The sequence below is a fragment of the Perognathus longimembris genome, chromosome 10 (genome assembly GCF_023159225.1).
Source record: "Perognathus longimembris pacificus isolate PPM17 chromosome 10, ASM2315922v1, whole genome shotgun sequence".
Taxonomy (NCBI): domain Eukaryota; kingdom Metazoa; phylum Chordata; class Mammalia; order Rodentia; family Heteromyidae; genus Perognathus; species Perognathus longimembris.
This window is the reverse complement of record NC_063170.1, coordinates 41,808,819-41,823,208: the sequence shown is the minus strand read 5'-3', so window position 1 is coordinate 41,823,208 and position 14,390 is coordinate 41,808,819. Positions and strand designations below refer to the sequence as shown.

Genomic DNA, 14,390 nt, shown 5'->3' with positions numbered 1-14,390 from the left:
TGCCTAGCATGCATGAATCCCTGGATTCCATTTCTCAGTACCACATAAACAGGAAAAGCTGGAAGTGGCTCTGTGGCTTGAGTGGTAGTGGTAACCTGGAGCAAAAGCAGCTCAGGGACAGTGCCCTGGCCCTGATTTCAAGCCCCAGGACTGGCAAAAAAAAAAAATGAAGTTGGGAGTATCATGCTTTGAGGCCAGCCCAGGCCAAGAACCCACCCCAACAGTGGGGTGTGGTGGTGAACACTTGTCATTTCAGCCATAGGGGAGATTGGGATTAGAAGAAATGTGGCTCCATGCCTGGCAAAAAAAAGTTTGAGAGACTGCATCTTAACAAAAACCTGGGCATGGTGGCATATGCTTGCTATCCAGGTACAGCAGGAAGCCTAAGTAAACATGACACTTAGGCAAAAAAAGCCTATTTCAAAAACAGCCAGAGTACAGGTGCTGGTGGCTCATGCTATCAGGAAGCTGAAATTCAAGGATTGCAGTTTGAAGCCAGCATAGGCAGCAAAGTCTGACACTTATGTCCGATTAACTAAAAAAAAAAAAAAAAAGAGGAAATAGAGCTGTGGCTCACGTGGTAGATCTGGTGTACAACAACAACAACCCAAAAAAAAAAAAAAAAAAAAAAAAAAAAACAAGCCTCAGGGACAGCACCTTGAGTTCAAGCTCCAGGACAGGCACAAAAAAACAAAAACCAAGCCCTCCCTTTACTACTATAAGTAGTAAAGATCATGGCCCAAAGGGAGAGTGTCAATCTAACAAGCATAATCTACAGCAACAAAAAAGCAAAACCAAACAAATCTCGTGAAGATAATCCCATCTATACTTGGGATTTCTTTCCAGAAGGGAAGGGAACCATTGTAATTTCAAGCAAACACTAAAAAATGTATTATGCAGGTTACTTTATAAGACCAACAAAGACCTTGTTAGCATACCTGAACAAAAGGTAAAAACCAGTGTCCATTTGGTTACATCCTCCTCACACTATTTTTTGCATTTCTGGGAATCAAATTCAAGGAGAAACTTAAGTATGCTATGCAAGTACTCTACACTGAGCAACATCCCCAGTCTTAAAATCAGAAGGAACGTTATCTCTTTATTTCTGATTAACTTTTTTATCTCTTTTTTTGGTGTGTGTGTGTGTGTGTGTGTGTGTCAGTCTTGAACTTAAGGGCATGAGCACTGTCCCTGAGCTTTCTGCTCAAGATTAGTGCTCTACCATTTGAGCCACATCTCTATGCCTGGCTTTCATTGGTTTTAACTGGAGATTCTTATATCCATTTAACTTTGCTGCCTGGAATGGCTTTGAACAGCAACCTTCAGATCTCAGCTTCCTGAGTAGTCAGGATCATAGGCATTGAGACACCAACACCTGACTGGTAAATATAGTAAACAATGCGTTTATTTTCTTCTTTGTTTAGTAATCTCCTTCTCTATGATTTCATACCTGAAATTCAGGTCTGAAATATTAAGTGGAAAATTCCAGTAACAATTCATGCTTCAAATGGGGTGCTGTCATGTGTCACATGATGAAAGCTTGCACCATCTCAATCTACCCTGATGTGGACTTCAATTATAGTGTTTAGCACTCTCCAGCATGTATGCTACTCATCCTTATAATCAGTTCAATCAGATAGTGTTGATATCATTGTTGTGTTAAAGCAAAATATTACCAAATAATGGCTCTAAAGCACCAAAGTAGGATGTTGGAAATTTGGGCACGTCAAAGAAAAACCATAGCCAGGTACTGGTAGCTCATGCCTATAATCCTAGAAGCTACTCTGAGGATCATGGTTGAAAGCTAGCCAGGGCAGGAACATCTGTGAGACTCTTTTTTCTCTGATGAACCACCAGAAAACCAGAAGTGGCACTGTGGCTCAAAGTGGTAGAGTGCTAGCCTTGAAGAAAAGAATCTCAGGGACAGTGCCCAGCCACTGAGTTCAAGCCCCAGGGTTGGCAAAAACAAAAGCAACAACAACAAATCCTCAATTTGAGTGAGATTTCTGAGTGTGCATGCTTATAATCCAGCATTAGGAGGTAGAAGAATTGCAAACTAAAGGCCAACCTAGATTACTAGTTCTAAAAAACCAAACCTAACCAAATGACAAAAAACCAATCTTTGAGGATGGGATGTAGCTGCACTGCTGTGGTACTATACTTGTTTAGCATTCAATCCCCAACATTATTATTTTTTAAGGAATCTTTTAAGAAATTGTGAAGAATTTGTCCTAGTTTTTTAATCTCAAGATGCAAGAGTAAGAACTAGTGTGTGCTAAGTATGTGATGGAACAGGCAGGTCATTCCCTAATCAAAGAACCCAAAGATAGAAAATCACATTAAATCACATTAAATCACAGGGCTCAATATGATTTAAGGTTTTAGACAGTCAAGGGAGGGTCTCAGAATATATTCTCACAGAAAAGGAGGGGTTAACCACATACGAAAAGCAAACTGTAGTAATAAGTAATAATAAAAAGTAAACAGTAATAAGAAAACATGAGGGGCTGGGAATATGGCCTAGTGGTAGAGTGCTCCCTCCTATACATGAAGCCCTGGGTTCGATTCCTCAGCACCACATATATAGATAAAAGCCAGAAGTGGCGCTGTGGCTCAAGTGGTAGAGTGCTAGCCTTGAGCAAAAAGAAGCCAGGGACAGTGCTCAGGCCCTGAGTCCAAGCCCCAGGACTGGCAACAAAAACAAAACAAATAAACAAAGAAAATATGAATTTATCTCAACTTTCAGTGAAATCTTTGGAAAACCTAACTATAGCTGGATGCTGAGATTTGAGGATCAAGGTTCAAAGCCAGCCCAGGCAAGAAAGTCTGTAACACTCTTATCTCTAGTTAAGCACCAAAAAAGCTCAGGACCAGCATCGAGTCCCTGAGTTTAAGCCTCAGGACCAGCACCAACCAATCAACCAACCAAAAATAGCTATAGCTAACCTTGGAAGAATTGTGCCAAAACTGTTAGTATTAGAATCTAACAGGTAATGATTTACAACCTAATAAGTAATGATCTTTCCAATTTAATAATATTAAAAAAATACTGGGGCTGGGGAGATAGCCTAGTGGCAAGAGTGCCTGCCTCGGATACACGAGGCCCTAGGTTCGATTCCCCAGCACCACATATACAGAAAACGGCCAGAAGGGGCGCTGTGGCTCAAGTGGCAGAGTGCTAGCCTTGAGCGGGAAGAAGCCAGGGACAGTGCTCAGGCCCGGAGTCCAAGGCCCAGGACTGGCCAAAAAAAAAAAAAAAAAAATACTACTTAGTGGAAGGGATTATGAAAGTAGCAGACAGCTCTACACATGGTTATCATTTGAAAAGAATTAATATAAATCTTACCTATTGCCATGAATATTTCATTTACATTCATTGATGTTTTAGCTGACGTCTCCATGAATAATAAGCTGTTGTCATCTGCATAAGACTGTGCTTCCTGTTGGTAAGAAAAATGAGATATATCCATGCACATATACTACACATCTGCTTTTTTCAACTTGATTACCTATTATCAACAACGATACTAGGCTCTAACAGAGGCAGAAGCAATGTGTGGGAGATTCACCATGTAATATTTTCTTTTCATTAACTTCTTGCATTATTCTGCCCTGATCCATCTGTTCTAACATTAAATCTACTTTCATATAATGAGTTCAGGGGCAGGGAAAGGACTTTATTCATTCTAAATACAAAACTCTTTTTGACTTCAATTGCAATTTTTACTTCAGCTTGTTATCTGTAATAAAGAAGATGAAGAGAAATCAAATGTCTTACATGGCTTCAAGTACTGAATGCCACCCTCACATTCAGTTTTAAATGAATTTCTACAGTAACATAATTTTGAATTTATCAAGAGAATAATTCCCTTAGAAAATGATGTTACTGCTCTATACTTCAGCTGGGCTCTACAGTTTGTATACATTACCACCTTTCTCACAGTGGTGCTAAGAACTAACAAATTATCTTTCCCATTTCATCATGAAACACAGGCTCCTTTGAAGAAGTACTGGACAGGCCAGTTTTGACTGTCAGTTAAGTGCTCTTTTACTATTGTATACTGTAAAGATTAACTGTCTGGGAAAGAATAATAGATATTATACCTAACATGGTCACCACATGACTTAAATAAAATAAAACCTCATGTATAATGGGTTAGCTTAATACTTAATGGTATAAGAAATACTCTCCTTTTGGCTCTATCTAATCACCATCCAAACAGAAAGTTATTCTACCACTGACATTATAATCACAATAGCTACAACTATTCTGAAAGGTGGCTTAAAAATTCTAGTTAGGTTTATGTTCAAGTGGATGGAGGCATGGCTGGTAGAATGAGCTAGCCACTTTTGCCAATGAGCAAAAGTGTCAGGTACTGAGTTCAAGTCCTGGTCTTCACGCCCCCCCTCCCAAAAAAAGGTTTCTTTTTAAATGATTAGCACAGATTTTATAGCAAGAATATTCTGAATCACCTATCTCAGGTGAAAAAATAAACGGAGTTTTGTATACTTTATTTCTGAATGTCCTTTTACGCATAACCAGATTTGTGTATACATATGTATGTACGGAACAATTATATGTGTTATGAATGCTGACAGACATTGGTAATGAATAGAAAAGAGATAAAAGAGACAATATTTCCTATAGTATATGTAGAAGTAGATGGATAATAGTAGATGACAATCATTACTTTTTTTTTTTTTTTGGCCAGTCCTGGGCCTTGGACTCAGGGCCTGAGCACCGTCCCTGGCTTCTTCCTGCTCAAGGCTAGCACTCTGCCACCTGAGCCACAGCGCCCCTTCTGGCCGTTTTCCATATGTGTGGTGCTGGGGAATCGAACCAAGAATCACGTGTAGGAGGCAAGCACTCTTGCCACTAGGCCATATTCCCAGCCCTGTATTTCCTATTTTCAAGGATCAAAATCATTTACAAAAAAAAACATGTTTCTGGAGCCAGGTGCTGGTGGCTCATGCCCATAATCTTAGCTACTCAGAAAGCAAAGATCTATGGAACAGGGTTCGAAGCCAGATTGGGCAGAAAAGTCCATGAGACTCTTAACCACCAAAAAGCTGGAAGGAGAGATATGGCTCAAGTAGTAGAGTGCCAGCTTTAAGCAAAAAGGCTAAGAGACAGTGCCTACACCTTGAGTTTAAATACCAGTATTAGCATGTGTGTGCACATGCTACACACAGACACACACACACACACAGACACCCCCCCCCACCCCCAACCCCACCCCCACCCCCGTAAGTGAAAGTTAAATGAGCCATACCTGGAAATCTACAGCTCTTTTGTTTGCTAGATCAGCCTTGTTTCCTGATAAGGCTATTACAATGTTAGGACTTGCTTGCCTCTGAAGTTCTTTAACCCAGTTTTTTGCTCTTGCAAAAGACTCCTGGTTTAAACAAAGGAAAAATATTGGCATAGGGTAAAAAAATGGTCATGAAGCATCTGTATGAGAGAAAATAGTTCCTAAAGGCAACCCTGAAATGAAATTTTTAGGTCTATTACATCATTTGAGACACTTCCATACTTTACTTGCAAGAGATTTGGCTATGAAAAATAATATTCAAAATCCTTGACAAATTCTGAATTGGAACTTCAAACTAGCTTCAGGGTAAGAGGTATTAGTACTTACCTCATTTGTGATATCATACACAACTATGGCTGCTTGTGCTCCTCTGTAGTACATTGGTGCTAGGCTATGGTATCTCTCTTGACCAGCTGTATCCCATATTTCAAACTTTACTGTTGTGTCATCAAGACACACAGTTTGGGTTAGAAAAGCAGCTGAAAGCAGAAAATACCTGTAATGAGTTTATCATTTATGCTCAGTGTTTTCACATCAGAAAATACCTGGAAAACTTGATATAGTGCATACCCAACTAATATAGAATTTAAGTATATACAAAAACTTGTGCTTCCAACCAGATACTGCCTTCACATAAGACCTGTACAGTACAATGAAAGATTGTTATATTAAGCCAGTCTAAGGCCACATTTCTGTAATGTTCTACAATTTAGTAAGTTCACAGATATTGCTATTCTTGAAAAAAACAATGCAGTCAGTCTTTTGTATCCATGGATTCAACTGAGCATATGACAAAATTACCTGGATGAAAGCTGTTTCTGTACTGAACATGTATAGACTTTTTAATTCTTTCCTAACAATTACAGTATAACTAATTACATAGCATTTCCACTGTATTAGGCATTCTAAGTGATCTAGAGATGACTTCAACATATGGGAGGCCACACACAGGTTATGTGTAAACACAGTGCCCTTTTATAGAAAGGATTAAATACTTGCAGGTTTCTGTATTTGCAGGGGAAGGGTGTCTCCTGAAACTAAACCCCACCGGAAACTTAATGATGAGTACATTTCTTACAACACCTACAATGGTGACAACAGGCCCTGTGACACTGCTCCTGTTTGTTCTGGCATATTTTGGTGATTAAGTCCCAGTTCATACTTATTTTTACATTATCTTTTAAAATGTAATATACTGGCAATCATCTTTATTTCAACACAGACCTTATATAATTTTAACCTGTTCAATAGATTCCATATTACTTCCTACTGCACTCATACTTTGTTCTAAGAATTTTCTGGAGTTGTACTTTTTCATCTCTGCTTTTGGTTCTAATTTCAACACAAAGAAAGCACCAAAGTATCATTTTAGAATGATACTTTATTGCTAAAATTAAAAGATCTGCATAAATTCAACTAACAGAATAAAAAGACAGGAAATGCAGAAACAAACAAAATAGTCACAAAAGGAGACTGGAGTTCAGTTCAACAGCATGTGTGAGACCTTGGGTTCAGTTACTAGCAACATCTCTTGAAAAGACACACAATTTTAGCAGCTTGTACCACCTTGTCTAGAAATTCCTCCTCATTCTATGAACTCTACTACTGAGGACCCTTTGGCCCTATCACTCAAGTGTGATACTTAAATCCCTTCCTAATTGGAATGAATTTGAACTACAAAACTTTTTTTTTTTTTTTTTTGCTTCTTCTGTTTTTTGCCAGTCCTGGGGTTTGAACTCAAGGCCTGAACACTGGCCCTGGCTTCTTTTTGCTCAAGGTTAGCACTCTACCATTTGAGCCACAGCTCTACCACTTCCGGCTTTTTCTATATATGTGGTGCTGCGGAATCAAACCCATGTATATGGGTATACCCTTCATGTATATAAGATGAGGCAAGCACTCTACCACTAGGCCATATTCCCAACCCCCCAAAGCTTTCAGAAACTCATGGAAGAATTATCTCTTTGTCCAAATTGTACCAGTGTATGCAGTTTTCCCAAATGTAATTCATGGACATAATTTCTTTTTATCAGTTTACACTGTTATACAGAGGACGATTCTATTCTTATATTCTCACATATGTAACATTTTATTTATTTCTTATTCATTTTATTTTAGCCAGTCCTGGGGATTGAACTCAGGGCGTGGGTACTGTCCCTGTGCTCACGGCTAGCGCTCTACCACTTGAGCCACAGCACCACTTCCAGCTTTTGCTCTTTATGTGGTATTGAGGAATTGAACCGGCTGGGGATATGGCCTAGTGGCAAGAGTGCTTGCCTCGTATACATGAAGCCCTGGGTTCAATTACCCAGCACCACATGTATAGAAAACGGCCAGAAGTGGCGCTGTGGCTCAAGTGGCAGAGTGCTAGCCTTGAGCAAAAAGAAGCCAGGGACAGTGCTCAGGCCCTGAGTCCAAGGCCCAGGACTGGCAAAAAAAAAAAAAAAAAAAAAGTGCTTGAGGAATTGAACCAGGGCTTCATGTGTGCTAGGCAAGCATGCTGCCACTAAGCCACATTCCCAGCCTTTTCCTAAGCTTCTTTTGCTCAAGACTAGCATTCTACTACTTGAGCTACACCACTACTTCTGGCTTTACCTGTGTATGTGGTACTGAGGTATCAAAGGGCTTCATGCATGTTAGGGAAGCATTCTACCACCACTAAGCCACATTCCCAGCCCCATATGTAACATTTTAAATGTTATTTAGTCTCCGACCTAGACTCTAGGAATTCATACAACTCATCTCACTTTAAATGTATCTTAGGTTCAAACTTCAATTACCAAATAAAATCAGCAGAAATATCTATTTTCTAAGATTCTGAAATGTATGTTAAATGATGCTAATGAAAAGTTATCTCAGGAATAAAAAATAATCCCTCCACTTCCCTCCCCACGTTGCTTTCATTCTTGCCAGTCCTGGGGCTTGAGTGTTTGTGCTCAAGACTAGTGCTCTACTACTTGAGCCACAGTTCCACTTAGGGCTTTTGGTCAGTTAATTGAAGATGAGTCTCATGACTTTCTTGCCCAAGTTTGCTTTGAATGGTGATCCTCAGATCTCAGTGTCCTGAGCAGCTACAACTATAGACGTGAGCCATAGGCACAACTTAAAAAATAATTCTCAACATCTAAAATTACAGTGGTACACATTCATAACCCTGAACTGGGGGGCTGAAGTAAGAGAACCTTGAGTTTCAGGCTGGCTTGAACTATGTAAGAGTTCCAGATTATCTTGGGTTACATAATGAGACACTATCTCAAAAAAGCAACAACCACAAACATGTCTAATAAATATTAAATCCTTGAAACTGTTCCTTTTCCAAAAAACAAAGAGAGAGAGAGAAACAGAGACAGAGACAGAAAGAGACTTCTTCACAAACATAAACTTCCAAGTATAGCTTAATGCAAACTTAGGCAAACTGAACTAAAATTTATAGTAAGACTTTGCTTTCTCCTTTATGACCACAAACTACACTAATAAAAAATCCACTTCAAAACTCATACTTCTATAAATCAATTTATGTCTCAGGCAAGTAAATATTAGTTATTCTGTTTTAAAAGAAATATGGATCAGCTGGGTGCTTGGTAGCTCAGGTCTGTAATCCTAGTCACTCAGGAGGCTAAGATCTGAAGATTGTGGAGGGAAAGTCTATGAGACTTTTATCTCCAATTAACTACCAGAAAAGTAGAGCAAAAACATTCAAGGACAGCATCCAGGCTGAGTTCACGTACCACAACCACCACCACCACCAAGAACAATACCAAAAATCTAAGAAAGAAAGCAATATAGCTCGACTCTCTGTCCAGTTAAAATAATCACAGAAGACCACTAGTCTTTATAAATGCATGAACAAAAAGCCAAATAAGCCGAGTGTCCCATGGCTCATGTCTGTAATCCAAGGATTGTGGTTCATCTCCATCAAAAAGCAGAGATGTGGCTCAAGAGGCATAGCTCCAACCTTGAGCAAAAAGTTTTAGTTCAACGTCCCAGAATTTAAGTTCTAGTATTGGTGTGCACAAGTCACACACACATAAAATACAGGCATCAACAGAACAACAGTTTATTAATAATTTTTTCAGAAGTACAAATTATACAAGAAAATTTTTGTACTAAATTATAAAAAGTGTTATAGTCAATATTTAATCCCAATAAACACAGAACTCTTAGATTTAGCACATATCTAATCCCAATTCCAGTATGAAATCAGCAAAACTCTTAGGTATTCTTAATGAATCTCTGAACAAAACAAAAATATCCACTATTAGTTATCATTTCATATATCCTTATAATAGCTAAAATAGTGATTGGAAAGAGCATTATTTGAAAGCATGAGTGTCACTTAAACCCAAATGTAAAAATAAGTTCTTTAAATTGGCTAGAATAGATAAGTAAATATCTCTATAATACACTGGCAATAACAAAGTAAAATTTTAGAAGGGGAAATTATCTATCAGATCACGAAAACAAGTTTCTGTTGTCAACTTCACTCCACTTAAAAACTCTCCTCCATTCACCCTAGGTAGTATCCTACCTTTGTCCTCCTCAAAGCTCCCTGTGTAATAACATGGTTCACACTAATGACTTAGGCATCTTTTCCTATACTTGAAGAATTCCTTGAGAAAAATACCTAAAAGTTCTTCTCTATAACTAGCATCCTAGTTTAACATGATCTAAACATGTCTGCTAGGAAGTTTGAGAGCTTGAAACCAACTTGGGTCATACAATGGTATAAAATTCTTATCTGTAAAGATGGTATATGGAACCATTTAAAAGCTATTCTAGATAATATCTAAATAGAGAGCTCATAAATGGAATAGCTACTCCAAAAAGGTTCTGGTTCAAGTCATTTTTAATCCAAAACTCTGAAATGTGAAATGCTCTAAAAATCTAAAATTTAAGAGCATGGAGACAATAATAAAATAGACAAAAACCACAATACTTTGTTTCAGGACTAAATTGAAAATATTAATAAAATTACCTTCAGGGCAGATACATAAATACATTATATAAATAAATTCAGGGTTTAGATTTAGGCTCTCAAAATATACCTCATTATGTTTATGCAAGTATTTAATAATTCAAAAAAATCCTCAATCTAAAGTACTTCTGGTTCTGAGCATTTGAATAAGTGATAATCTACCCATGGAACACAATCTCAAATACATCATTTGTGTAGATGTGCTGGTCCTGAGGCTTGTACTCAGGGACTGGGTGCTGTACCTTAGCTTTTTTGTTCAAGGCTAGCACTCTACCACTTGAGCAAGCAGCTCTACTTCTGGCCTTTTGGTGGCTAACTGAAGTTAAAAGAGTCTCATGGACTTTGCTGTCTGGGTTGGCTTTGAACCGAGATCTTAGATCTGGGTAACTAGGATTACACATGTGAGTCACTGGTGCCCAGATATCATCATTTTAACTTGCTAACAATATTGTACTATTGTTCATGTATGATAAGTAATGTAATTTGGGAAGAGAAAAAGACCAACACGGCACCAAAAATGTATTACCATATATAAAGGTATGAAGGTATTACAACAGCAAAAAAAGACAAATATTACTAGAGTATGTCAGCTGTGAATAAAATGTTGCTATATACAATATAGCCCAAGGTCTTAGCAGTATTTTTACTTCTCTAAATTTTAATGCAATGAAAATGAAATTTTTTGTTTTTTTGGCCAGTCCTAGGCCATGAACTCAGGGCCTGAGCACTGTCCCTGGCTTCTTTTTTGCTCAAGGCTAGCACTCTGCCACTTGAGCCACAGCGCCACTTCTGGCCATTTTCTGTGTATGTGGTGCTGAGGAATCGAACCCAGGGCCTCATGTATACGAGGCAAGCACTCTTGCCACTAGGCCATATTCCCAGCCCAATGTGAAAATGAAATTAAAAAAAAAAATCTTTAAATCCCTAGCACTTCTAAAAAAACATGTTATTAATTATGAAAAAATTCTGTCATTCAAAACACAAACTACTTTATCAATATTCGTAGCAACATTAACCAACCACAAACTTACCTGAATCTGCAAAAAAACTTTAATTTATCCAAAACGTCTATTTTCTGGCTAAGAACCATCACTTTCTTAAGACCTCTTCATTTTCTCTTCACTTCCTTCCATCACCATCACTAGCAGTTGGGTGTTCTTTTCGGGCCCACATTTCACAAAGAAACATCTTTTATCACTTCGAGAGTTACTGTGCACTCGACGACAAGTAGAGAAAAACAAAGCTGCGTTGAGATGCAGGTGCAGGCCTCTCTAATAGACTCCCTCTTTGAACTATATGAGGAGCTCCTTGTAGCAAGCCTGATGGCAAACAAGTAGTGTGTATGTGTGTGCAGTGATGGGACTTGAATGCATGGCCTGGGTGCTGCCCTTGAGCTTTTGTGTTCAAAGCTACCACTTGAGCCACAGCTCTACTTCTGATTTTTTGGTGTTTCACTGGAGGTAAAAGACTCATGGAGTTTCCTATCCAGGGTGGCTTAGACTTTGATCCGCAGGCCTCAGCCTCCCGAGCAGCTAAGATTATAGAATTGATCCACACAGGTACCTGGCTAAGCAAGTACTATTTTATTCTCAGCAAAACTACACATAACTATCATAGACATTGGGTTTGTTGAGAATAACTCAAACTATTAAGTCTTCAATACCAAGGTCCCACAACCTTAACAAATATGCAAGGAAGAGAGAGCAATACTACAGGAAAGGAAAAAACACAAATTGATGGCATCAAACCAAAGGTCAACAAAAAAATTAATCTCTTTTATAACTAATTTTACATGAAATAAGTAGAAGGGGAAAACAGACTCCACTTTCAGTTGTAGTGAAAAAACAAAAGGTTTCACAAGCACTCTACCACTGAGCTGTATTTCTAGTCTTCCAAGTGGTAATGTGACAAATCTGACAGAAAAAAAAATACTTTGTTACAATTAACCAAAAATCCTGTATGAGACTACTACTGGGTTCAAATAACATAAATATTTGAGACTCCAGAGTCTGCAAATATACATCTAAGACACAGGGGCGAACACATTAACATAACTTTTTAGAATTTTGACATGTAGCAAACTCATGAAAATGTTGATAATTGCTTATATTAACTCTTGAGTTAACACATTTATAAGAGGGTATCAGTGTAGTAATAATTCTATATATGAGGATGTTGCTCAGCAGCACAGTATGTGGTTTGCATGTATGAGGCCCTGTATTTAATCCCCAGCAACTAAAAAACAAAACCAACTTTTTTTTTTTTTTTACTAGTCCTGGGGCTTGAATTCAGGGCCTGGGCACTGTCCCTGAGCTTATTTTGCTCAAGGCTAACGTTCTACCACTTAAATCACAGTGCTACTCCCAGTTTTTCCTGTGTATGTGGTTCTGAGGAATTGAACCCAGGGCTTCATGCATGCTTACTTAGTAAGCACTCTACCCACTAAGCCACATTCACATTCCAACAACAAAATTTTAAGCCAGGCCTATAATCCTAGCTACTCAAGAGTTTGAAGCCTGAGGATCATGATGCAAAAGCTAGCCCAGGCAGAAAAATCAGACTCTTATTTCCAACCAACCAGCAAGAAACTGGAACTAGTTTAAGCCATAGGCCAAAAAAGCTGAGCCGATGGTGTTTGTGGCTCACGCCCTGTAATCCTAGCTTCTCAGGAGGCTGAAATCTGAGGATCTCCAGCCGTGGGCAGGAAAAGTCCCTGAGACTCTTATCTCCAATTAATCACCAGAAAACTCAAAGTGGCTCTGTGGCTCAAGTGGCAGACCACTAGCATTGAGCTGAAGAGCTCAGGGACAGCACCCAGGCCCAGAGTTTAAACTCCTTGACTGATCCCCCCCCCAACAAAAAAAAAATTAACCAAAGAGCAAGGCCCTAAGCTCCAGTACCAACAGACACAAACATAGAACAGACAAGCAGGCGTGCACACACACATTATCATATGATTAGGTACTTCCACTTCTGAATATATACCCCCCAAAATGTGTTAACAGCCTTATTCACATTAGCTAAAATGTGAAGCAACCCATGTATCAAAAAATGGATGAATGAGGGGCTAGGGATATAGCCTAGTGGCAAGAGTGCCTGCCTCGGATACACGAGGCCCTAGGTTCGATTCCCCAGCACCACATATGCAGAAAACGGCCAGAAGCGGTGCTGTGGCTCAAGTGGCAGAGTGCTAGCCTTGAGCGGGAAGAAGCCAGGGACAGTGCTCAGGCCCTGAGTCCAAGGCCCAGGACTGGCAAAAAAAAAAGAAAAAAAGGATGAATGAATACATAAAATTTAGTACATTTTCACAATATACTATTCAGCTTTGAAAGAACCAGGACAGGTGCCGATGGCTCAAGCCTGTAATCCTAGCTACTCAGGAGGCCGAGATCTGAGGATCATCATTCCAAGCCAGCCCAGGCAATAAAGTCCATGAGACTCTTATTTCCAATAAACTACCCCTCCCTCCCCAAAAAGCCAGAAGTAGGGCTGTGGCTCCAGTGGTACAGTGTTAGCCTTGAGCAAAAGACGCTCATGGGCAGTGCCCAGGCTCTGAGCTCAAACCCCAGGATGGCCAGACAAAGGGATGGGGATGGACATGGACACACATACACAAACAGACACAAAGAGCCAGGCATGGCATGGTTACACATGCCTGTAACCCCAGCACTTAGAAGGCTAAGGCAGGAGGCAGGAAGACTGAGTTCAAAGCCATCCTAGTCTACATACTGATTTCCAAGCCAGCCGGGCCTTCATAGTAAGACACTGTCTCAAAAGTAAACAGACAAACATCTGACATGTTGGAGCATGGATGAACTCTGAACTTGGAGGGCACTATGCAAAATGAAATAAGCTTGTCATAAAATACTAAATACTCTTAGTACAAAGCAGAATGCTAGCAGGAGGTAATTATAAATTAATGGATGGAGAACTTGAAAAGATATGTTATTATAACTTAACAGGCATTTAACTGTTGAACTCCCTCCCTCCCTCCCTCCCTCCCTCCCTCCCTCCCTCCCTCCCTCCCTCCCTCCCTTCCTCCCTTCCTTCCTTCCTTCCTTCCTTCCTCTTGAACTAGTGGACTGAGCACTGTCCCTGGCTTC

At 39.4% G+C, this 14,390-nt stretch overlaps 1 protein-coding gene across 1 annotated transcript in view; it reads right to left on the bottom strand.

Moving 5' to 3' along the window:
* Rab5a (RAB5A, member RAS oncogene family) overlaps positions 1 to 14,390 on the bottom strand; it is a 32,690-nt gene that overhangs the window by 3,103 nt on the left and 15,197 nt on the right. Inside the window, exons 3-5 of the mRNA XM_048355948.1 lie at positions 5,640 to 5,791; positions 5,274 to 5,396; positions 3,347 to 3,440 (exon numbers count right to left, since the gene is read on the bottom strand). Coding sequence (XP_048211905.1) covers positions 3,347 to 3,440; positions 5,274 to 5,396; positions 5,640 to 5,791 — 369 coding nt within the window. The remainder of the gene's footprint in view (positions 1 to 3,346; positions 3,441 to 5,273; positions 5,397 to 5,639; positions 5,792 to 14,390) is intronic.